At 51.7% G+C, this 21,080-nt stretch overlaps 1 protein-coding gene across 1 annotated transcript in view; it reads right to left on the bottom strand.

The window, feature by feature from the left end:
* Positions 1–21,080, bottom strand: part of ADARB2 (adenosine deaminase RNA specific B2 (inactive)) — a 404,866-nt gene that overhangs the window by 109,508 nt on the left and 274,278 nt on the right. The window contains exon 3 of the mRNA XM_084872338.1: positions 15,469–16,337. Within this exon, the coding sequence (XP_084728464.1) occupies positions 15,469–16,337 (869 nt within the window). The remainder of the gene's footprint in view (positions 1–15,468; positions 16,338–21,080) is intronic.

Here is a 21,080-nt window from a genome sequence, read left to right as displayed (position 1 = left end):
TTAAACATGCAGCCCAAGGTATTCTGATTTGGCAAGACTAGGGCTGGTGCCCAGTATCTGTGTCTTTGAATAGGATACCCAGGAAGAGTTTCTGCAGGAAGTTATTTGGCCACAATTTGGGAAGCTGTTGACCAAGCAATTCTCCAGGGCAAGGACTTTATCTTATTCACCCTTGTGTATTCCTAGGATCTGGCACATGACCTCAGAAAGAGTACTGCTTATTAAGTATTTGTAAAATGGATAGTTGCATGTTTGGTTGGATGGACAGACAGACAGATGGGTGGATGGATAGATGGATGTATGGGTGGATGGATAGATGGCTGGATGGGTAGATGGATAGATGGATACATGGATGGATGGATAGATGGATGGATGGATACATGGATGGATGGGTGGATAGATGGGTGGATGGATGGATGGGTGGATGGATGGATGGGTACATGGATGGATGGGTGGATGGATGGATAGATGAATGGATAAATCCATGGAACCAGTCTCTTTGCAAGTAGGCCTGACTGTTTGCAATCCATTAATTGAGCTATGAACAAACTTTAGAAGTCATTCATGTCTTTTCAAACCTTAAGGAACGTTTTTATTTTATTTTTAAATATAAATTTTGTGTTTCTCTTAAAAATGTTTTATTGATTTTTTAGAGAGAGGAAGGGAGAGGGATCGAAAGATAGAAACATTGATGAAAGAGAAATATCATTAATTGACTGCCTCCTGCATGTTCCCCACCGGGGTTCGAGCCTATAACTTGGGCCTATGCCCTAATGGGAAATTGAATCAGTGGCCTCTTGGTTCCTGAGTTGATGCTCAACCACTGAGCTACACTGGCCAGGCAAGGAACATTTTATATGTTTTAAATAAGATTAAATAAGTTCCTGCCTAAGTAAGAAACACTGTCACTTTTCTCAGATTTCAAAAGTCAGCAAAGCAAAATTTGCACATCTTGATTATCTCATTGTTTTTGTGACTAGCTCCCTGCTTGGTTAATCCTATTTCATGCAAACAAGTCAGAGATATGTTTACATCACAAATAAACTGCCTTCCAAGTGCCTTCACACTGAATTTGGACTTGAATGGTGCTAAATGTGTCTTCATATTTGGCTATTGTGGTTAATATGACCATTCATAGAATGTTTCCATATATCTTCATAACAAATGAAAACATAATTAGCCCTTATTCAAAAATAATTTGTTTTTAAAGTTCACTGATTTCTAAACGTGTCCCCCATTTTAAGAAACTCCAACATAAAAACAGTCAAATTTATGGAATGCATAAATTCAGCACAAACTCATTTCAAAATTTCTTTGCTGTACCCTAGGCTATTCACTTCAGGGGGAGTTCACACAACTGGATTCTGTAATACATTTAAAATGTTACTCACTTTGCAATAATCAGACACAACCCTTATGGAATGTAGTAGCTCCTCCAGGAAGGTGATTATCTCATTATCAGGTGATTATTTTCAGGTCTGCATCTCATGCTCACTGTGAGTTTCTTAATGAGCTTTATCAGATTTACCTTTGTTTCCTTAGTGTTTTATTTTATTTATTTTATTGATTATGGTCTCACATAATTGTCCTTATCCCCCCATTCCCATCCCAAACCCCTCCCTACATATGCCCCACCCCCCTGTTGTCCATGGCCACTGGCTGGGCCCATATGCATGCACACAAGTCCTTTGGTTGATCTCTTCCCCTTACCCCCACTCTCCCTTACTTTCCCTCTGAGGTTTGAGAGTCTGATCGCTGCTTCTCTTTCTCTGGGTCTGTTTTTGTTCATCAGTTTATATTGTTCATTATTTCCTCTAGATGTCTGAGATCATGTGATCCAAAAAATACCCTTGTAAGAACCTAAACTGAGACAAGCCACAATGGTTATGCTGCGAGGCAAATGAATCAGGCTGTAGTGAGTTCCTTTCTGGGCCAACAGTTCTTTTGAGTCCCAATTTCAATGTCAAATAGTTCCTTATGTGTACATGTCAGCCATGATATTTCAGATCTGGTTGGTGGACAAATGGTGGTAATGCAGGTTCTCCAGTCTCTGGTTTGGTCCTGGGCATCCTTCAGCAACACGCAGCTGCTGTCTGCTGGTATGCTGAGGCCTCATCAGCATCTTCCATCTCTGAATTGTGTCTCTCTGTCTTCATGGCTGGAGCGCTTCTGTCTATTCCTCTCTGTTACAGGATTCCAGATGTTTCCTTAGTGTTTTAAACACGTGTCTAATGCTGTAAGCATTTAATGGACATTAGTGAATTCTTGCACATCTTTGCATCCCTTGAGATTCTTATTTCATTGTTGGAACCCCCGAATATTTATTAAATAAATATCCTTGCTGTAGAAAGGCAGATAATTCCATGTTATGATGTATGAGTACTGCATGGCTGTGGAAGAGGAATGAAGGGTTTGAAGGTTCCTTGGATATTTCTTCCTGTTATAAAATAAGAGTGACCTTTGCAACTCCATTTAGGTTCAGCTGCTTCTGAATTACAAGGTGTTCCTCCAGTAAAGGCCATTTCCTGTGTCTGCTCACCCCCAGGAGACCACAGAAGTTCTCTGTAGAACATATTACACTCTTGTCCACCGAGGGCTGTCAGGAGAAGTTTTATGACGGTCCTCAGTGCTGGGAAGAATTACTGTCAGGAAGGTTCAGCTCGTTACTTCTGGTCTTCATCAGTGATTCTTTGTGGCAGTGGCCTTTCTATGGCACACGCCATCTCCTCGGCCGTGTCCCCCGCTCCTCTCCTCTTCCCAGGGAAGCAGAGTTGAGCTGGCAGCAGAAGGTGCCTGAGGCATGAGCCAGCAGGAACCTGAGGGCCTGGGCGACTGTAGAATGAATTCAAAGAAAATGGTCTCTCTTTTGTATGTTAAGATTTGCTGTGTGAGTTTTATGTATAACCAAATATTGACTTTTACAAAGTTGTTAATTACTGGGAAAGAAGTATAAAGTACAGCCACATAGTCTATGTTAATGAGTGTGCCCGTGTGTGTGTGTGTGTGTGTGTGTGTGTGTGTGTGTGTGTGTGTATGTGTGTATGTGTGTGTGTACTTGTCTACAAATTAGATTCCAACACTTGGCCATAAAAACATGGATTGGGAAATACACAATGACCAGAGTGATCTCCACTCAGGATTCTGACTCTCTCTACAAACTAATGGCATACCTGTGTCACTGAAGGGAACAGACAGGTAGATAGGACTCCTGTGACAGGTGAATGAGGTGGGTGGGAGGAGGGGTAGTGAATTGCCTGGTGCTAGGCCAGTGGTCTGGTTTCTTTGATGCCATGCAGCCTGTGTGCAGGCAGGAGTTTACTGTCCCTCCCTCCCCACACCCGTCTCCTCATCATTGTCATGGAGGTGGGTGGAAGGCTTAGAGTGGAATTATGTCACTAATTTTTCCTTAGGTCATTCTGATTATCCATACCATCTTACTATATCAACTTCATTGCATTTAATTCCAATTTTCAACTCCCAGGAGACCTTAAGGGAGTGAATCATAAAATCTTCCAAGATGACCAGTCAGACTATAAAAAGAGCCCCTTACTCATGAAGAAGTGTAATCGTGGAGTTTATGTCTGAGGCACAATCCAATCCCGGTGTCTCGGGTCCTGTCAGTTCCATGTGCTGTGACACTGCACACAGTGCTTTCTGCTAGGACTGCCTTTGCTCTGCCTTGTCACTCTGTGCTCTGCACAGAGAACCGGAATCGTTACACACCTTATCGCGTGTCCTGAACACAACCATCTATTCTAAAGGAGAAACAGTCAGTGAGGCAGGCCCACATGGAGAAACATGGAGGGCGAACCACTGCTCCCAACTCTGGGGCATTTGTGTTGGGAACAGGAAGCGGATTGACAACGTGACAGTCATTTCTCCTTTCAGTCCTGCAGGCTGGTGAGCACTTCATCACGGGCCACTGCCCACGCCAGCCCTGCATACTTAAATCATCCCGTCCAAAGTTAGCTGCCTGGAGCTGCACAGTTTCAATATTCTGTCAGCCAGCTTGCTGCTTTTGCTCCCTAAGAACTGCATTTCAGAAAAAACTTTATTTGTATCATTCTTTCCCCATTTCCAATTTCTCTTCTTCTAATTGCTTTCAAAGAAAATGTTTTGCTTTAGCCATTCCCTCTTTCTCCTCACCACTTTCACCCTAGTAACTCTCTACTGTATAGGGGAAGTACTAAAACAAGAAAATCAGAATGATTTTTGTCTAGAATGATACAGACTTTAAAAACTGTGTGAGTTTTCCATGTGGGATGGCTTCCACGAGAACGGGGTGAGTTCCTTTAATGAAAGTCCTGGTCTCTGGATGGCACCTGAAATTCCGGCGTGGGGGAATGGAGAGGTGCGGTGAGGGATTTCTCAGATGGAAGAGGACAAATTGGTCTCTTCCTTTGCTTCTGCAGCAGGTGGTGCCAGATGGTGGATGGTCTCTCTGCTCCTTTGCAGGGTTCAGAGGCTGCCTGCCAGCTCACTCACACTGATGTCCACTTCAGTCATAACTCATGACCACATTCCAGTCGCCAGAGTCTCTGCAGGGCCCTGTGCTCTGGATTTGAAGCAGCATTCCTCTCCTGCGATCCTTTCTGATTCTTGGTTGGATGCCTTGTAGTGCAGCCCTATGCGGCCCTGATGCCAGCCTGGCCCCCTGCCCAGCCCACAGCAGCTTTTCTGCAGAGCTAACAGGCTCCCCTACTGGAAACGTGGACAAGATTTGAGTCTGAAACAGCCATGACACAGTGACAGCCACAAAACACCTCCCTTCCCTTCTACTGACTCAGCTCTTAGAGGAGAAGGCAGAGGCCACCCCTTTAGATCCCGTTCCTGCCAACCGCTACTTTTGTGTGGGGTCCTCAGAGCCTCTGTCGCTTAGAGTTTGCGAAGCCGCTCTAACAGACCATGGGCTGCGCTCTGGTTGGTCTCCCTTTCTTGTCTGCCTCCTTCCTCCCACCTGCGGTGATTACAAAAGGGATTAACACAGACCAATGAAAAAATATCAGCGGGTCCCATTCAGAGTAGATTGGTGCCAAAGTTTGAATAATTTCCAAATCAGTCCTTTCAGTAAGAAAGAGAGCTTTTATCACCTTGAGCTGAGCAGGTACTGTCCCCACAGGTTGTCCTCCTCCTCCTAAGACAGAGGGAGTGCTCATCTATGACCGACCGGCACCCACCTACCCGAGGTCGAGTGGAGTGCAAAAAGTATCCCCAACAACAAAACACAAAGGTTTGGGATGATCTACCTTTGACATAAACCGTGGTGTTTTGAAGCTATTCTGTGGCATCACTTTTGCTCTCTTGCATTCTAACGCGGGTTCCTGAGAGAGTTAGGACACTGACCGCCAATTGGAAAGGGAGCACATCATTCATGGGCTTGTCAGCCTTCATGAGTTCTGTGGCCCCAAGCACAGTGGTTTAGAATTCAATTGGCATCATCCAGAAAACCACCTGTCCTACGGCACTACTTCCCGCACTACTTCCCGCAGCGAAATGTGCCAGGATGTCTCGTTTACTCATTAAACAGCCCTATGGTTTGGGCTTCTGGGTGAAGGAGAGTGACTCATCAGATTGGGGTCTTCAGGGCCTGGTATTCCTCATTCTCTCCAAGGTCGCAGACCTGTAGAGGCCGTGCTCGCGATGCCCTGGGCAGGTCTGGGCTGGGTGCAGAAGTGCCTGCGGTGTCCAGCTACACCTGTGACTGGTAGGAACCTGGCACAGTTGGGCTTAGGAAGCCTGTCCTCAGGGCACCTGAGCCGGGTTCAGCATCTCCATCAGCAACCAGCTGACATCCTGATCCCTGTCTACCTGGCGCTTCCATCTCAACTGGGTGAGAAGTCAACTGGGAAAAGAGGTCAGATTTAAACAATGTGTTTCTGCCAATGCAGGGTTTCAGTTCGCTGTGTTCTCCACATGGGTCAGAATTTTGGTTTTCTTCGATTTGTGGGTCTTGGTTCAGACAGAGAAGGGTGCTGTCTGCATGATGTCCAGGCACAGGCTGCTGGAGTTATTATATCCTTGGAATCTGAAGTGCAAAGTAGAATTTTGGATAAAGATGCCTCTAGGCTTACTAGACATGGGGTCTATACAGAGTTAACTCAGGGCTTTTCTTCCTGCGAAGTCACTGAGACCTCCTCCTAAAATCCAAGTTTTGCAGGAGGAAACTTCACATCGTGAAACAAGCAAGGTACCACCCTGCTTCTCCCACCTGCTCATCCCCATCCTCGGGCAAGTCTCCCCCTTCCATAGGCCCTGGGCCTTCCCTATCCAATGAGGGGCTGGGTCCGTGGTTCTAAGGTGCTACCATCGTCTGACTTCATGGCTGAACCAATGACCGAGTCACAGGACAGGAGACATGGATGTCGGTCACTCAGCCTTCCCAGGTCACTGCCCTTGGCCTCAGAGGTGCTCAGCCCCTCCTCCTGTGGAGAAGCTGCCCATCTCACAGACCAGGACAAGCAGAGGTTTGGAGTGACGTGCTCAAGGGCCCCCAGCTGTATGAGGTGGAGCTGGATTTAACTTGGCTGTCCCTCAGGTTTCTAAAACTCGACAGCCTACAACCACACTGCAGTCTCTGTCCCACTCCTCTCCATCCCCGCCCCTCGCCCCCCACCCCTCCCAGGCCTCTCCCGGCCACAGGATTCCTTAGGGGTTCCCTCAGCTGCAAACAACTCCTCTGGGAAGACCCAGCCCCCCCCCCCCCCCCCCCCCGCAGCTGCTGATGCCTCTCCTTCCAGCAGGCACTGCCAGCTCAGCCCTGCGCTGTGACACACCCTCCTCGGCCTTTCCTCACGCTGTTCCAGCCGTCTGGGGGTGTTTCCAGACCTGCCCTCCTCTGGTGAGGCTTTTCTTCTCCCCTGGTTCCAGCAGATTCTCCCACCCTTCCCTTTTCCACACTCTGCCTGTGACGCCATTCTCACAGCACAGGTCCCTGTAGCTGATGCCTTGTCCTCCCGGGGGCACTAGTTTCCGGGCCCTCTGGAGGTTCCAGACCTGGGAGGTGGGAGGGCCTGGGGACAGCCACAACCAGCATAGATCGCTGGGTCACCTCAGCTTCCTCTGTCTGCTGCTGTCCCCAGTGCTTCCTTTGGTTTGGGAGACTACACTGTAATGGAAAACACGGCTGGTGTGAGAAAATACAAGCTCTAGTTTTGGACAGAAAGCTACAGATTGCGTGTCAACATGATGGCGTGTTTGTGTGTGTTACTCTTAAAAATGTTATACAGCAAGTGGCTGCTAGCATATTGAGCCCGTGTTGTACATCGTGTGCTGGCATATGGGCCTCTCGCACCAGCTTCTATCTGCTTGGAGCATGACGGCAGAAAGCGAACATCTACTTACAGCCCTGTCTTTTCAAGATGAGGAAACGGAGGCTCAAAGACGCTTGAGGGCCTCTTAGTGTGGCTAAGGGCAGCCGAGGCCCTGGGTCCCACCTCCCCAGCCAGCCCGAGCTCCCCGTTGGTATTTTAAAGATGCACCCCCTCCCACTCTCTCCCCTGCCCCCTCCAATGGGGCTAGAGGAGCGAATCTAAGTGTTTCTTGGAGTATTTGCCCTGCCTCCTCCCGATGACCTGTGTGTCCACCTGTGCCCCATGCCCACAGCCAGCGTCCCTGGAGTAAGAATGACAAACACTTAGGGGAGTTCCCTGTGCCAAGTGCTATTTTAAGCAGTTTGCATATATTAACCATTTCATTCTTCCACTATACAAAGTAAACGCTTTCATGATCACCTCACTTTACAGGCCAGGAAAGGAGGCACCGAGAGGAAGAGGTGTGAGGGTGCAGGAGGCCTGACATGGAGGCCATGCCAACTCCCACCTCCCACGACCACGTTCACCCCCTGACCCAGGATGGGAGTCTTGTGACCTGTCAGTCACCGGAGACGGAAATGCAAACACACAGATCACAAAGCCTAGGACACGACGTCTATGCTCAGATCGTCTGCTCGTTCTCTGCCAGAACCTGGGTCATCCTGGAGGCACTCCCGTCAGGCCCAGCACATAGTACCTGCTGCATACATGCCCACTGACACTGCGCTTACGTAGAATCACATCTATGCAGAGCACCCAATGCAGGGGTGGGCAAAAGTAGATTTACAGTTGTTCATATGGAAAAAATATATGATACAAAATAAACTGTTTCACATACTACAGCTGTGAACCTACTTTTGCCCACCCCTGTATACTGCTACTGTATGTGCACCAGAATGGCTGAAAGGGGGACTGAATCAATTCCGGGTGATTGAAAAGCGAGGGTGGAAAAGTGAAGGGAGGGGCAGAGACAGAGACAAAGACAAAAACAGAAAGAGACAGAGACAACGATATAGAGAGACAGAGATACAGAGACAGAGAGACAGAGACAGAGAAACAGAGATAGAGAGATACAGAGAAACAGAGATCAGAGAGACAGAGGCACAGAGAAATAGAGACAGAGAGACAGAGATAGTGAGAAAGAGATACACAGAGAGACAGATAGAGACAGAGACAGAGAGAGACACATAGAGAGAGACAGAGATACAGAGAAATAGAGACAGAGTGAGATACAGAGAGAGATAAAGATACAGAGACAGAGACAGAGACAGAGAGAGACAGAGAGATAGACAGATAGATAGAGGTTGCATATGGCCCCAAGGCGCTCATGGTGGTTGGTGGGAGTGACTACCTGATAGTCTGATGGGAAGAACATTCCCTGCAGTTCCTGAGAGTCTAAAAGCTCCAAGGAACTAAAGCCGGCCTTCATGCTTCTCAAGGCATCACCACTGCCTGGTTTGCTCACGTTTCCTTAGGAAGGGGACAGGGTCTGGGTTGTGGGTTCCGCACGTGGGCCTGTGGGAGCAGAGCTCTAACTCCTGAGAAGGCCCTGCCCCTGCTGGGCGAGCACTGGGCAGGCGCCCAGCAAAGTCCCTCTCAGGCCCGCAGGTGTGCCAGCGGCAGCTGCCCAGCCATGCTGCACCTGCAGCCGGTCACCCTGTCCCTGTGGCCAGAGCTTATGCCACCTCGTGGCCTAGCCCAGACATGGCCTCTGCATCGTGGCTGGAGGCCCTTCCACACAACCCTGCTCCGGCCTGCATGAGTCACAGACCTCACTTCCTCTCACCCAGGACACCCCCTGCACTCCACTATTCTCTTGCCTCCTGTTTCCCGGGGAAGCAGAGCTCACGTTTGGACAAGAGTTTGGAATGTGAGGCCTAGGAAAAACAGAGACAAGGAGGAGCCAGGTTCCAGTTCCCCCTCTTGGACCCAGCGTGCACAGCCCACCATGCATCACCCATGTAGATCAAGCGTGTCAAACTTGCGGCCTGCGGGCCACATACCTTGTTTATTTGGCCCGAGTTAGCCTTTGAGTTTGACATGCTTGATGGAGATGGAGCAGCTGTAGGACTGCTCAGCCAGTCAGCACCACGGGGAGCTCTCCTCTCCATCCTGAGAATTGGGGTCTCTTTACAGGCAGCTGGCCTCCCTGTGGGACTCCTGGGGCCTTGGGGGGATCAGAGGCCAGAGACCAGATGCAAATAGCAACACGCCCCCACAGCCCAGGACAGCATAGAGGGTGAGGTTACTGCTGGGATAAGGCCCTTCCAAGATGTTGCAAACGGCAAACTTGGACCCTGCCCTTCCCTGCGTTTCTTTCCCATCTCTCGTTGGCGCCCTGCCGCTGCCAGGCGCCCCTCCCGCTCTCTTGGCCAGTCTTCTTCACTGTCTCTGGCTCCTTTACATGCTGGCTTTCTCCCATTGGCCTCCTCTCTCCTTTCAGTGTAAGAATGTGTCCCCGAGGAAGAGGGGACCTGGCTGTGCTACAAAGCCCGACAAAGACGGGTAGGTTCTGTGCTGACAGAGGTGGTCTCCCAGTGTGGGGGCCATTGGCAAGCTCCCAGCCACCCCGGGCTCCCAGGGGGGTCATTCCAGTGAGGGACCCCCTGACAGAGAGTTCTGAATGTGCCCCCAGGTCCGCCCCACCCTGAGCTCAGGTGTTCCATCTGTGGACTCAGCTGTGGGAGTGGAGCCCTGGCCCTGGGAGCCCCCTTTCCAATCATGGCCAACCTCTGGGACCTCTCAGTTAGTCAGCGCCTCTTGTTCCTTGTTTTGAACGAGCAACACGCACCCTTGAGTCACTGTCACGGTGCCACGTCACATGGCACTGCGTCTCCTGAAGAGGCTGTGCAGGGACTGGAATTGGGGCAGAGGCAGGCTGATGTCTGAGGGCTCCCTATGGTCCTCCCGGCCCCACACTTGCCAGCTGGACTCTGGGCAGAGGCCTTAGCTTTCCCGTACCTCAGTGTCCTCATCTGGGTGACGGGAGCGTGAGTGTGCCCCTCCCAGGTGTTTACCAGGCCTGAAAGTGTTGTTGTAGGTAAAGCACCTAGCACAACACGGGGCCCAGTGAGCCGGAGAATATCAGCTCCTAATAAAACCTCCCCGTAGCCGAAACCGGTTTGACTCTGTGGTAGAGCGTTGGTCTGCGGACTGAAAGGTCCCAGGTTTGATTCCAGTCAGGGGCATGTACATTGGTTGTGGGCACATCCCCAGTGGGGGATGTGCAAGAGGCAGCTGGTCGATGTTTCTCTCTCATCGGTGTTCCTAGCTCTCTATCCCTCTCTCCTCCTCTCTGTAAAAAATCCATAAAATATATTAAAAAACAAAACACAACACCACAAAATCTCCCCGTAGTCGCCACCGTCACCAGCATGAACCGCGGCTGCATGATGACGAGACAAGTGGAAAGCCTGCTTTATAGGCTCTGCTTAAGAAATATTAACTACAAGGGAAAATGCCAGCCAGTACTGAGCACGCACAGACTTAAATACAGATCTAGCTCTTACCAAAACGGCACCAAACTTGTTTCAGTAGGAAGTTAGATATAGTAAGGCTACTCTATCAATGTGTATTGTGCATTGTATATCATGGTACAAAAAAAATCTTTATTTATAGGAGCATCTTGCATATACATTGTGTAAATGTGTATTGTGTAAATATTTATTATATTGCATTTTATATGTATTGTATAAATGTACATCTACAAAGCCTGAAAAACCCTCACGAAGAAGGGGTTTTGGAAGATATTTCCGTGCGTAATGACAGGGAAGTAATACTGTCACTGTCGTTCCTGCCATCAGTGCTTCTGAGGGAACAGGGACCTGGTGAAGGTCTGGCTGAGCAGGGGCTGTCGCTGTGGCCTCGGACGCTGTCCCCTGGTGCCCTAGGCATGGGGGAGGGGGGCAGTGTGAGGCCCAGTGTGTGTGGCTTCCATATCAAATCACTTTTCATTGAAGCTTATTGAGAATGCGAGGACCCTCTACTGCTAACCTGTTACAGCAATATTAATGACCAGCCCTGCTTTCCAATGGCTAGGGTGCTGCGTCTACCGAGCGAGCAGATTAGCAGGAGTATGAGATTACAAAGGCAGTCTGCCAAGTGACCAGAGGCAGCCGGGCACCCTGGTGTTTGGAAGAAGGAAGCCGAGTTTTTGTAACCATCCTGTGAGTGCCTGCAGCCCAGCTGTCACGCATGGAGCAAGGGCCGGTCCTCCATCTGACTCGGCAGCTAATTCTGGGGTGGACTCCATGGAATGGGGCCAATGCAGGAGTTCTGATCCAATTTACTACAAAATGCTGAAAATTAAAAATAAATTGTTTCCTTTACATTAGTTATATAATCCCGTGGTTTCTGCCCCTCCTAGAAGACACGGGTGATGCTTCATGATGTCTCCCCCTTTGTAGCGTTAGCTTGACTTTTCCTCACTTTCTGTTTACTCCCATCACATGTGTGCTATTCTCCCCAGCGACCCGTTTCCGTGACAAGGGAACAGAGAGATATGCCTTTCTGGGTGAATGGAATGCTGTTATGAATTAAACTTTTCTCATGCTGGGAACTGGGAAATGAAGAAGCAGAAAGGTGTAAATCGTGTGGCTTTCTTCTTCTTTTATTTTAAGATGATGCTTCCAGGAAATAGACATTTTAATGTGACTTGGTCTTATGATCACTCCCAAGTATCTCGTTAAACTAGAGGAATTCTGTGCCAGAGGAGACAGCGCTGCAGGTGAATAGAAGTGTCTGAGGGGCTCAGCCCAGCTGCCTCCAGGTGCATTGGGCGAGCCGTGTAGACCCTGCCCAGTTAGGTCTGTACTGCAGTTCAAAAAAATAAAGCCTTGGTCTCAGCATCTGGCTACGAGACCTGAAGTCATATCTCGTGAAATCGTAGGAGCAGAACTAGCCTCATTGTGAGAACCAGAATCTTAGAGAAACCAAGCCCTGTGATCTTCATCTTTATCAAGAATATCATTCTTTAGAAGTCACTCTTCCAAAATCGAGACGGAAACAAGTTGATTGGAAAAGGATGCCAGCGTTACCTGGCAGGAGGGGCGGCTTCCCTCTTTCCAGAAAGTCTCTGATTGGATGGAGAGTGCGGTGGCACCGACCGCTTTACCTGAGGGGCGCTGGGAGTGATGCTTAGTCAGAATTGTCTTGATGATGAGCAAGCGCCCAGCCCGCTCTGCTGGTCCTGCCGTGGTCCTGCTCCCCGGGCCGAGTCCAAGAGCCCTGATAAGGTTCTATAGGGCAGGTTACCTGTCAGTGCGGTCGCCTGAGCCACCTGCCTGAGAACCACGGTGCAGGTCCCTGGCTCTCCTCCTGCATGTCGTGCATGACCTTAGCCACTGTCACTTTTAAAACGTTTTTCCTTTCAATACTTCTTAAAGCGATAACATTGCTTAATTTCATTACTTCCCTACAGAGGTGACCACGAGGGCTGGTTCTGGAGCTTCATTCACACAAGACCGAGCCTTTGGGTAAAGCACTGTACAGACACGTTTGCTTCTGTACACGTGTGACCAATACGAGTGTCAGAACCAGACGCTTGGCCTGTTTTTCCCTGTGTAGGGCAGAACCTGGGACTTGGGGCAAAGGCCATGAAATATTGGTGTCGGCTCCCAAGTTTCTGAAATTATGTCTCTCCATTGTCGGCTATCTGCCTCCCCCCGGGTAGCCTTGGGGAGTGTCCTCCACGGTCAGTGGGGGGGACCTGCCTTCAGGCAGTGTGAACGGTGGTTCTGGGAGCCCAGCCAGGACAGGGTGTCCGACATGCTGTCCCCGAGCAGGTGCTAACAGTGCAGCCAGGCAGGATGGCGAAGGGTCCTGCACTGGGCAAGGGAGCTCCGGGCCACGGTGCCAGCAGGCCCAGCAGGCCTAGGCGCCTGCTGTATAGACAGTGTTGGGCCAAGCAGGGGAGCAGAGCTGCCTGTACAGGGACTCTTGGAGTTGCTTTGTAAAGATCAGTCCCTGTACCCAGACCGTGTGCGAGACAGGATTCGAATTTAATGAAGCCGCTGGAGACGCCTGGTCCTGGGTCCCCTGACCCTCTGGGCCCCACCCAGCCCGGGGACGGGCCGAGGGAACGGTAACGAGCCTGAGGACGGCAGTGCCCGGGCATGATGGATGGCCCTCCGCCCTCTCGCTGCTCCGAGCCCTCCATCATCCCGCCGGGGTGGTTAGCAGACTGTCAGAGAAAAATAATTCGGCAGCCGCGGCTTTAACGGATGTGCTGCTTTCTGGGGTCAAACGACTGTTACGAAGCAGCGGTGCTGCCCGGCCCCTCCACCGCGGGAGCTCGGGGGTGACGGCATGAGAGGAACGCGTCTCGGCTGCAGCTCCCTGACATCCCTCAACGCTCGTTTGGGGTGGGCGGGCGGAGAGTGGGTACAAGGGGGAACAAACGTTTCTTACTGAACAGGAAAGGCGGGGCCGTGAGGGCCCTTGGAGGGATGGCCATGCCAGGGAATGACAGACTAGAAGACGAGGGGACACACCACGGCGTGCCCTGCAGGGGGCCTCCTGAGGAGGGAGTGAGAGGACAGGCGATGCGGAGGCCTTGGGCCACCTGGGATCATCCAGCTTTTGGGGGGCACAGAGGCTTCCTGGGTGTGGTGGCAAGCTTAAGCTCCAGCTAACGGAGAAACAGGACCAGAAGGAAAAAGAGAGAAAACAGTGTAAAATGGAGATAGATGCCAGGAAGGAGAAACGAGGCTGAATTCTTCTTGCAGGAAGTGCTCAGGGACCTTCGATGCCCCACTTCTTGCAAATACCCCGTTTCTACGTGGCTTGTGTGTTATTTGAGGGTGAACTGAAAGGCAAGACCGATGAAGATGATGGCCTAAATCCCTTCAACCTGCTCTTGAGAAGGTTCAACAAATATGTGAAAATGGCTGACGGCGTTGGGGGCAGAGGTAGCAGGAGAAACAGCCATCCCTCGATTGGGCTCTTGTTGGACGGTCTCCCTCCCTCACTCAGTGAGCTGTGAGCAGAGGACCCCTGTCCCATCAGTACTTACTGAGCACTGTGACTCAGCTCGAGGCATCTGTCCTGTGTGTCAGGTCTGTTCGCGGCGGCATGTCCTTCCTGCTCCCTGAGGTCTGGGCGGCACCCTGCCTCCTTCCACTGACACGAGGCTTCCCAAGGTGACAGCAGGTTCTGTCCCAGGGGCTGGGAGGCAGGTGATCGGGACAGCCATGGCAGCAACACCTGACAGTTACCGGGGACTTACCTGCACGGCGTTAAGTGCATTTGAACTATGTTCCTCCCCACAATTGACACCAACATGAATAAAGATACTTTCCTGCCTCTAATACATTAGTGATGCCTACTGGCAATTCCGAAAAGGCTAAGACAAAAGGTAATTTGCATATACAAGCAGCTACAAGGCTTGGAAGGACAAGGGAAAGACTCGTTCCTGACACATGGGCGGCGCTATGAAAGTGTTTTTCGCACGAGCAAAGGTGAGCCGGCGTGAGAAAGCAGACCTGTCACTGGTGTGAAAGGGCCGGAGGGAGGTTGCTGACACCAGGTCCCAGCCTGCCCTGGTTCAGAGCCCTCTGCTCGCAGGTGAGGGTTGGACCGTCTGACCGCCCCTCCGTGTGGCTGCACCTGGCGTCCCGCCTGCCGCTCAGGCCCCTGCCTCCGGGTGGAATCACTGAGTCGATGATTCCCATTCGCTTCCCTTCCTCCAGCCTCCTCAGCGAGACACTCCACCCAAACTGCTACCTAACATGCATTTCACCTCCTCCGGTCCTCCTGCTGCAGAAGGCTCAGCAACCAAGCCACTGAAGGGCAGAGCGCCGCTGCCAGCTGTGCTTCCCTGTCGGCCCATCTGGGGACGGGCCCTGCCTTTGCCCCGCCCTCTTTCCTGCCATTGGTGTCACCACAGACAACACCTGACTTCACTCTTCCCCTGCCCCTCTGCTAAGTCCGAATGTCGACGTTCTTTCTTTATATGCACATGATCCTCTCCCCTGAAGCCTGACCAACGCTCTCATGGTGAGGCTGGGCCGGGGCTGAGCTGGCTGCTCTGGGAGAGGTGCGTGTGGGCGCTCTCTACTTACAGCGACTGGAGCAGGGGGCTGCCTGCTGCCCGTCCCAGCTCCTGGTCTCCTAGCATCCGGGAGATGCCACCTGCCGGGAGCTACCTGAGAATTCTCACCTGGGGCAGGAGGTGACTTTTGCTCCTGCTGGGCACGTGGCCGGGCAGCCGGATGTCGAAGAGGGCCTGGAGGGCCGCCTGCGCCGCCTGGCCCTTGGCCAGCTTCTTGCTGCGTCCCGAGCCTTCAAACATCCTGCCGTCCACGCTCACGGCCATGACGAAGCTGCGCGGCCGCTGCCTGTCGGCGGGCTCCGAGAGGCACACGTAGCGCAGGCCGGCGCGCAGCTGGTTCAACACCACCACCGGGTTCCTCTCGCCCGGGGCCGCGGGGTCCAGCGTGCTGCGCAGCAGCCGTCCCCGCCGGCAGACGGGGGACAGCGGCTGGGGCTCGGCGGGGCGGTGGCCCGGGAAGGCCGCGCTGGGTGCCGAGGGCTCGAACCGCTTGAACAGCGTGTCAGGGAAGTCGGCCTGGTCGGAGGTGAAGTCTGTGCAGGGGCTGGGGCTGCTGCCCATGGCCAGGTGGGCCTGGCAGGCGTTGGGGAACTGCACGAAGGAGCGCAGGGCCAGCTCTGCCGCCCGCATCTTGGCCTTCTTCTTGGTGGGCCCCGTGCCCTCGAACGTGAGCCCGTTCACCTCCACTGCCACCGCGAAGACGGGTGCGTGCACCGGGCCGGTCTGGGACACCATCCGGTACTGCAGGCCCGGCCGCAGCTCGTGCAGCTGCACCAGCGCGTTCTTGGGCGTCATTGACCATGAGAGCGTCTTCCAGAGGAGCTGCAGTTTGCAGAAGTGGCCACTGTTGCCCTCCTCCAGAGGCCTTTTCCTCTTCACGCCAGGTGCACCGCCTCGGGCTCTGTCGCCCGCGGGCAGCGGCCGTGCCTCCAGGTTGCTCACATTTCGATTCTCCTTCACATCTGCGCTGCTGGTACCTGGAGGCGAGAACAGACAGCGGTGACCAGGGGTCTCAGCGCGCCAGGAGACAGACACCTCTGCGGACGGGGCTGTGCACAGGAGCCCTTTCTAGGCTGACAGGAGTTACTAAGCTTCCCTGAATGTGGGGCCGACTGCTCAGAACGAGGGAGGACACTCAGCCCTGAGTGGCTCCTGCATTTCTGAGAACATGGCATGTGGATGTGGTCAGCCTGACCAGCTCACACGGGCTCCCGCCTGTTGCTCTGAGTGTGGCTGAGATGGCGAGGGGTTGAGACCAGCCGAGCACAGGCCCTCTGGCCCCCTCTCCCAAGGCCTCCCCCAAACCGAATCACAGGTGGCCCCTTCTTTCTAGCAGCTGCAGGCAGCACTGAGAGCCACACGGGTCTGCCCTGTGTGCAGACTGGTAACTGAATGGTGGCGCGATCATAGGATGGAATGCTCAATAGCACTCATAGTTAATGAGCCAGGTTTACCTGTTTCATCGTAGAGGAAGTTCAGAGGCATAACGTTGCATGATAAAAGCAACTTGCAAAGTAATACATAGAGTGCGATGGCCATTGATATAAATTATGACAACACAGGCTCTGCATGTAGTCTGTGGGATCAGACACAGTGCTGAAGCTTAGATGCTAACCTGCTGGGAGGCAAGGAGGGAATGGAATGGGGGCCCAGGTGGAGGCTTCATTTGTATCTGTGATGTTTTAATAGTTTGCAAAAAAATTGAAATGTGTTAAATGTAGCAGAATCATCACTTGCAACCTATACATGGTGGACGTGTGCAGTGATTTAGCTTTTCTGGACAGGCTCTCGGCACTCTTTGCCAATGGAACTGTTCTGTTTAGAAAACTTCAGCTTGGCTTGTCACAGAACCACAGGACCAGGGTCCCTGGTGAAGAGGCTGGAATGCTGACCCAGTGTCCTATGAAACGCCCCAGATGATGGTCCCACTGTGCAGTTCCCGGCCACCAGGCCCACATGCACCTTTCTTATTCCTCCCATCTCCGCGGTGGTGGGTGGCACAGCACCATTTTGTAGGGGTGGAAACGGAGGCTCAGAGAGGCAGACCAGCTGGATAACTGGCCGAGATGCCATTCCACCCTGGGAATGTCTTGCTGCTCTGAAGGTGAATGTATGGGCACAGACAGTGCCACACTCCTTGGCCATTTCACAGGGATGCCCGCCTCTGGGAGGGATGAAGTGCTGAGAGTACATAGCCCACCATTCTAGTGGGTGGATGTGTGAGGTAAGGAGGCAGAGCCAGGACCTCATGCAGAGCCGGGACCCCACGCAGAAACACCCTTGAGCCCTTCGAACCAAGATCTCAGGGGCTCCGGGGGGCTGGGCAGCAGGTTGCCAATGAGTTTTCTCTTGTGAAGCAAGTGGGAACTGGGGGTGATTTTTACAGTCAGCCCGCAGCTTATAAATGGACGCTGAACACTTTTCCCTCAGCCTGGCCGGAGCTGGAGATACCCTCATGTTCATGGCTCTGCAGTGGAGAATAATAATGAGAAATACCAACGGGTGCCTCAGGGCGGTACCTCACCCTGGGCAAGGCTCCTCTCTTGTGAGTCCTTCCAGCTCAGGAGCTCTTGGTGACACCTCAGCCACCAGCCCCGGTAGCTCCCAGGCCGTGCTCCTGGCAGTGGTGAAAGTCAGGACTGTTTGCAGAACCGTCCGCTGCGCATGGGCTCCGTTCTCTAAATTGCAAGGCGGCTCTGTTATGTGTCCCCTGGTGGTTTGTGTCTATAGAATGTTAGGCCTGTAATGGTGATTCTGTCAAAGGAGTGAACCTGAGCCTTCTATAAGTTAGAGGTGGGTGGCATCGCTCATAGACTATTTTGTAGAAATAATTACCTGCAGGTATTGAGCGCTGACTCAGCCCCTCTCTGCATCATTATGTGCCTGGGTCCCGCAGCCAGGAGCTCCGCCATGTGGGCCCAGGGCAGTGGGTCGGATTAACCACACAGCTTCCCAGATTAAACATAATGATGGGGGAAAAAAATAAATAACCCCACCAAAAAGCTCCAAGCAGATTGCCTGAAACTCGCTGGGTGCTCTAATTTCTTATTGATTTCTCACGATGTGGGGATGGAGGGAGCCGCGCGTGTGATTAAGGCGGCTGGCGTATCAGATGACCTCGGCTGCCTTTTCAAGTAGAAAGGTTTATCTTGGAGCAACAGCCCTCACGGTGGGGAACTTCCCCTCCCCTCCTGAGATTGCTTCTGGCTCTTCTCTCCCGCACACTCAGTACCCTATGACGATGGCCATTATTAGTTTTCAACGGCCTAGACACGATGATCAGACGGTGGCATGAAGCGTCCTTCCAAAATGATCACTATCTAATAACTGATAACAATGCAGAGCTCTGGTCCTTCTCCTGGATACACGAGCTCCAATCTCTGGGGCGATGTTACCCACTGGGTTTTGCAAGTGGGCAGATTGGGGGCCCAGCTCCCTCCAGCACAGTCCACATGCTGGTTTCTGATGGGGTGCTGAGCATGAACCAGGAGAGGGGGATGGGAGGAAGGGCCGTGGCCACTCCATTGGCTCTGGGGAAAGCCCTCTCCGTCCTTCCTGTAGGTGTGACCTTGGACAAATCTCTCAAACTACCCACACTCCATTTTTAAGATGGAAAATGTGGGTTTTAATAACTCTTGACTTATTATGAAGTTGAACTAAAGGAACATGTGTAATAGGATCAGGGAAAGCCCTGACACATCAGAAAATACTGTTGTCCCCCCTTATTGGTGGGGTGTACATTCCAAGACCCTCAGAGGTTGCCTGAAAGCTCAGATAGTACATATACCATGTTCTTTTCTTTTCTTTTCTTTTCTTTTCTTTTCTTTTCTTTTCTTTTCTTTTCTTTTCTTTTCTTTTCTTTTCTTTTCTTTTTTTTAAAATATTTTATTGATTTTTCACAGAGAGGAAAAGAGAGGAATAGAGAGTTAGAAACATCGATGAAAGAGAAACATCGATCAGCTGCCTCCTGCACACCCCCTACTGAGGACTTGCCCGCAATCAAGGTACATGCCCTTGACCGGAATCGAATCTGGGACCTTTTAGCCAATGCTCTATCCACTGAGCCAAACTGGTTTTGGCAACCATGTTCTTTTCTATACATACCTAATTATGACAAAGTTTAGTTTACAAGTGAGGCCCAGTAAAAAATTAACAATAAAAAATAGTAACAGAACAATTATAACAAATATACTGTAAGGAACATCAGGTGGATACATCTCTCCCTTTCTCTCTGATAACCTATCTGGTAAGTGACTAACTGGGATTTTGGGGAGAAAGAGTGGAATTTTATATATCACTAGAGGCTTGGTGCACAAAATTTGTGCACGAGTAGGGTCCCTCCCTAGACCTGGCCGGCAATCAGGGCCAATCAGGGTCTTTTGGCTGCTGGCCGGGTCTTTCCTTTGTTCTGCACCGAGCCCTGGTAGTCAGTGCAGGTCATAGTGAGTGATCCAACTCCCGGTCTCCAGGTTGAACTCCGAGGGGACAATTCACATATTAGGCTTTTCTATATATAGATGGCTGTGGTTAAACATTTATTTTCCAGGTGAAATACATCTTTTGGAATTAAGTTCAATGCCTGGGCTGTATTTGCTGGGGCAAGGCCCCGGCTGCCATCTCGCTGTATTATCACCTGCTTGGAGTGCAGGCGCCCATGTAAGGTGCCAGCATCTGCCTCCTCTGTGTCCCTGTCCCCAGGCCAGCATCTGACTGGTCAATATGCAGCTGGAGTTTGTAGTAGTTGAGTGGTTGGGACCTTCTCCTCACACTGCCTCACTAGTCCTGACACTGCTGTGTCTGCAGATGGGAGGATAGTGTCCAATCCACCCACCCTACCCAGACCGGGCCAGTGACAGGAGCTATGAGGTTGTGCTCTCCGTTCGTGCAGGAAGGTCTTTGTGCTTCAAGGGTAAGATTCAGGGAGACTGTGGGGGCCAGTCCTGCGGGCCTGGTGACTTGCAATACAGAATGCAAGGTCCTGGCTGTGTGGTCACACTGGCCAGTCACTGATGCTCTCGGATCAGGCTCTGCAGCAGGACAGGATGGCCTCCTTCCAAGACCTGCCCTGCTGCTGGAGCTGCCAGCATCTTGGGGTGCGTGGCTGCCCTCCTTCAGACCCATGCAAAAAGTGTGGACTGTGCAGGCCTATGGCCCTGCCGGGATCCGCGTCTCAGCCTTCCTCATGTGACACCTTCTGTCAGTGTCAGGGGCAGAGGTGATGGGGTAGGGCCAGCAACCATTCTCCTCAGTGTTTGAAGAAGAAAGCTTTCAGGGATCCCAGGTAGGCATTATCTGGTTCACCTGGGAACCAGGTGTGAGCCAGAACCCAGCCTGCTGATGGCTGGCTGCCAGGTGGTCTCACCGACACTGGCCCCTCTCAGTGGGTCCCTGTCTGGCTGTGGGTCCCTGACCTCTGCTCAGCCCTGGATATTAGAGCTCAGCCCTAGGGAAGGAGCAGAGTGAGCGCCGGGGTCACGGGAATGAGATGGTCCTCAACGGTGGAATTTCATCTTAAACCAACCTAGACACATCGTTTTTGTTTGTAGATATAAACAAGAGATTTCAAAGCAAGGATACACTTGCCTCTACCACTACCTTTCCTCCCTGCATATGCGTGTGTACACATGTGCATACACAGTGAACATCCATTACACACACCACACTACACACACACACACACACACACACACACACACACACATTACATAGACATCACACAT

Source organism: Pipistrellus hanaki (genome assembly GCF_964339955.1).
Source record: "Pipistrellus hanaki genome assembly, chromosome: 1".
Lineage (NCBI taxonomy): Eukaryota > Metazoa > Chordata > Mammalia > Chiroptera > Vespertilionidae > Pipistrellus > Pipistrellus hanaki.
Note: the sequence above shows the minus strand (reverse complement) of the source record. Positions and strands in the feature narration are given on the sequence as shown.